This window comes from Vicia villosa, linkage group LG5, assembly GCF_029867415.1.
Source record: "Vicia villosa cultivar HV-30 ecotype Madison, WI linkage group LG5, Vvil1.0, whole genome shotgun sequence".
Lineage (NCBI taxonomy): Eukaryota > Viridiplantae > Streptophyta > Magnoliopsida > Fabales > Fabaceae > Vicia > Vicia villosa.
Window position 1 is genome coordinate 135785888 of NC_081184.1, and position 4309 is coordinate 135790196.

Below are 4309 nucleotides of genomic sequence, written 5' to 3' on the forward strand. Positions count from 1 at the left end.
AATTGTAATTTATTTTTGAAAGGAAAATTAGAGCTATTTTTATCTAAAATATTATTTGTTGAAAATAAAATAAAAAATTCTTAATGAAAACTATTTATATTCTAGAAAATTAAATATATATATTTTAAAAAAATTATTTAAATCTAATATTTTTTAAAATAAAAAACTATATTATTTTAATTCATTGATGTAATTTGATTAAGTAGAATTCATGAACCACGATTGATCATCGTAGCTTCAACCTATCTTAGTCTTCCAGAAATTATTCCCTTTTCTTAAAAGATTTTTTTTCTCGATCTTCTCTCTAAATGTTTTTCTTCTCCTCTACCTGAAACAATCACCACCTTCCATCATGTTGATATAGTTGTTGGTGGTGCGACTAGAGTATAAATTCTTTGCATCACCCTTTTAGAGTCGCAATGCACAGTATTTTTTAATGTTGCTGTCGTCCTCCGGGGTTGTGGAGTTTTTGTTTTGTTTCGCCAGTTGGGTTCTCGCTGGGGATTTGTTTATTCAATGTTTTTGGTCTGTATTTTCCGGTTCGCCAACGGTTGGCTCTGACCATTTTTTGGTGTTTTGTTGTTTTGGTGCTGAGACTCGGTTTCTTTCGGGTGGTTTCAATTCTGATTTGTATCTTGTTGCTCCCCAGTGTTGGTAGTGGTTTCTTGCCTTTAATCTCTTGTTCTCTACGAATATACTAAGATCTAAAGTTTTCAAAGTGTTTGAGTTTTCGACACAACACATTGTTCTATTTTTGTCCCTTCAACCTTTGTACTTCGTTTTCCTTTTTAAGATATTTTCCTTTGTTTAAAAAAATTCATTAGATCTTTTTCAACAAGTAAAAAACAAGACTTAAATGTAATTAAGGCTTAAATGTAAACAAGACTCAATCAAGATAAAGCATACAATTCACCAAACGAAAACAAGAATGCAAACTTGAAATACATAAACACAACAACCAAGACAATGCTAAATTGTTACACCTTTGCACGAATTGCTAGAATATCATCATTATGTTCTTCCATAAGCTTCCAAATACCATCAGATTGTTGAACCATACCCTTGTTCTCAACAACCCTCCAACTTCCAGGCACATTATATTCATCTTTCAAACCATCATTACTTTTATTCACAAGTGCAATATCCCGAACCCCCTCCAAATTAAACCCTCCTTTACTCCCTTGTGTTCCCGCAACTCCATGCAAATAAACCTCCATGTTATGTGTACTAACCCCACTTTTCAAGTACTTAGATTTCCTTGTATCGATTAACAATTCCTCTCCAACCGCATAATACACAAGTAAGAGACTTTTCGGAACAACATCCGTCTCATTTCGAATAACCAAAGCTCTCAAATTTTTGAAGTCGGAGAAAATCTTTGCAAAACTTGAGTTTCCAACACGAGGGGAAGCAAACGCAAAGGTTGTTACTGGACATGCTTTTTGAGGTTGGTCTTTAGGGATGTTGAATTTGTTAGTAACTATGTCCACAGCATTTATAGTTGCAAGTGCAGCACCTAAACTGTGTCCAGTTATAGTTATGCTGATTTCTTCATCCTTATATAGCTCCACAAGTCTTCTAATCTCGTTTAGAACCTTTATATTTTTTATTCACAATAAATAAATTAAAAAAATAAAACAAACTAATAATATATATACATATGCATAAGACTATATAATTAATTACCTGATCTCTGGCACTTTGTAAATTCTTATTAGCGGAAGTATAAAGAGAGTAAAAACCATTGTGTAGTTGTGCAAGAGATTCACTACCAAATATTAGTGGAGCAGGATCCAAATCTAAATGAAAATTGGTAACCCACTCTGAACCTTGAATTGTTCCTCTCCAAGCAACAACTATGTCCCTTCTCCCTAATGCTATTTTACCTGTTAAATATAGTTGAAGTTTGTTAAAAAACAGTTACAAGTTTGTTAGTATCTATGTGAATCACGGATTTTGACACTGTCACCGGAACACGACATAACACAGACATTCTAACAACGATAATGTCGCAAAAACATAGGACACCGATCCATTTTATATCATAGTAATTAATCATCATTTATCTATCTATTATTGAAGAAATATTAATATTTTATTGATAACTTTGGTTGAATACATGTTTAATGATTTTAAACGTGGGTGAGATTTGTGAAAAAATGTTTAAGGTGTGTTGAAGAAAAGAAAACACAAATTCTACTTTAAACCTTGTATGACAAGTGTGGTATCAATGTTATACGAGTGCTTGACACCGATTCTAAGAGTTTTAAAAGATATTTTTAAAGATATTTGTTTAACTTTTCGGACATTTATCTGACTTTTTAGACATATATCGTACGAGTATCATACAAGTGTCTGACACCGACGCATGTCGGATATCAATGTGTGTCGGATACCGCGACACACATACTCCTACGTGTCGGTGCTAGGTTAGTATTAGTTGCAAACTGTTATAACTTATAAGAAATGACATCAATATTACCTTCATCAGTGGCAACAGCAACATACCCTATCCAATTTGACTCCAAGCTCCAAGCATCCTTTGAAAATGACCTCAAGAGAAAGGATTCACTATCACTTGCTTTGGATGTTGCATACAGATACTTGGTTACAGTATACTTAAAAGGGTTATTGTTTTCCAAATGAACCTTGGAAAAGAAATCCCTTTTAGAATAAAGACAATTACCAGCATACTTAGATAACTTTTCAAAGTTGAAAGCATCATATGTAGATTGAGCAAATTGTCCATAGTGTAGGACATACCTACGAAGGTCAATGTTTAGTGGATCTAATAGACTTTTCCACTTACTTTGGCCACTAAGTTCTCTCCATGTTCTTGCTATGCTACCCATTTTCAGGCTCAATGTGTAATATTATTATACTATGACTCAATAAGTATGTATGCTTAGGCTTGATGCATTTGCTTACTTTATATAGACTCACCATCATGTATACCTATCATCATGTTTTAAATTTTGTTAATTGGGATTAGCAAGTCTCACCTATTGAGTTTTTTTAATTAATAAACTGACTATCCAGCCAGCAAATGTATTGTCTAATCCCTCAAGTTATAAGTTAAATATAAGACTAAACAGATGGAAAATTTGTCCCTAGTTTCTTTTTATTATTTTGGTTGAATTCTAAATAATGGAATTTAGGTTCAATAATAATCACTACTAAAACTCAAAGACTACTAATTAAACTAAAGAAACATATCATTTTAAATTGGATTTGTTTTAATGGGATTGTGATGCTTTCAATATTTTTGGAGGATGTTACGTTGTTGATTTTGGTTATTATTTATGAGATCTAGATTAGTACCCATTGATGGTGTTAATGACGTTTTTTTTTTAGTTTTTTGTTATTTTGATAATTTCCGCTGGTTGGGCTCTTGAGCTCTCTTTTTACCTATTGTTTATCTTTGAGAATATCTCAATCCATCACTCTATAATCTTAGGTTTTGTTTGCGAGTTTGGAGGAGAAGGGAGGGGAGGATTTTAGAAAATAGGAAGAATTAGGTGAAAGAAATAAAAAGATTTTGGGTTGGAGGGTTTTGGAGAGTTTGATTTTATTCATTACACCAAAAACCCCATAAAATAGGATAACTCAAAAATTGTATTGAAAGAGGGCTTTGGAAGGTTTTGGAAGGCTTACATAAATTTTCCAAATATCTTTTAGGTTGTTATAGTATTTCGAAAAATAAATATTTATCAATGATAATGACTCTTTTATCATTCTAAACAAAATCATTTTTTCAAAAAATGTCAAATATTTTTCTATATAAAATTTCATTTTCGGAAGCTTTCCCCTCCCCTCCTCTCCAAACTCACAAACATAGCCTTAGGCACCTGGCGCAATTTTATTTATGTCCCCCACTTTTGAAGATACACATTAAGAACCACCTTTTTTCTCCAAATTTAAATTTTCCAGAACTACATCTATGGAAGTAGTTTAAACGGGCAAACGTTGGGAAAAACTTCAAAATAATTCAGTTAAGAGAACGTTCCGTAGATGCACCTACGAAACAAATCAACTTTAAATAAAAAAATGCTTCCAAAGGTACACCTCCAAAAACTGAGTATTTTTAAAAACGTATATGGTGTGTAAGAACTCCTAAAGAGTGGGATAAGAGATTCTCTTATCTTTCTAGTCTTTGAAGGCTTCTTTGCATATATATATATATATATATATATATATATATATATATATATATATATATATATATATATATATATATATATATATATATATATATATATATATATATATATATATATATATATATATATATATATATATATATATATAT

General features: G+C 31.4%; 1 protein-coding gene across 1 annotated transcript; it reads right to left on the minus strand.

Moving 5' to 3' along the window:
* Positions 1 to 874: 874 nt before the first annotated feature.
* LOC131607444 (phospholipase A1-II 1-like) lies at positions 875 to 2876 on the minus strand. The gene is made up of 3 exons (XM_058879448.1): positions 2483 to 2876; positions 1687 to 1886; positions 875 to 1595 (listed from the first exon to the last, which is right to left on the minus strand). Exons 1-3 carry the CDS (start codon positions 2850 to 2852, stop codon positions 978 to 980), a joined length of 1188 nt encoding a protein of 395 aa, XP_058735431.1. The 5' UTR covers positions 2853 to 2876; the 3' UTR covers positions 875 to 977.
* Between the last annotated feature and the right edge of the window lie 1433 nt (positions 2877 to 4309).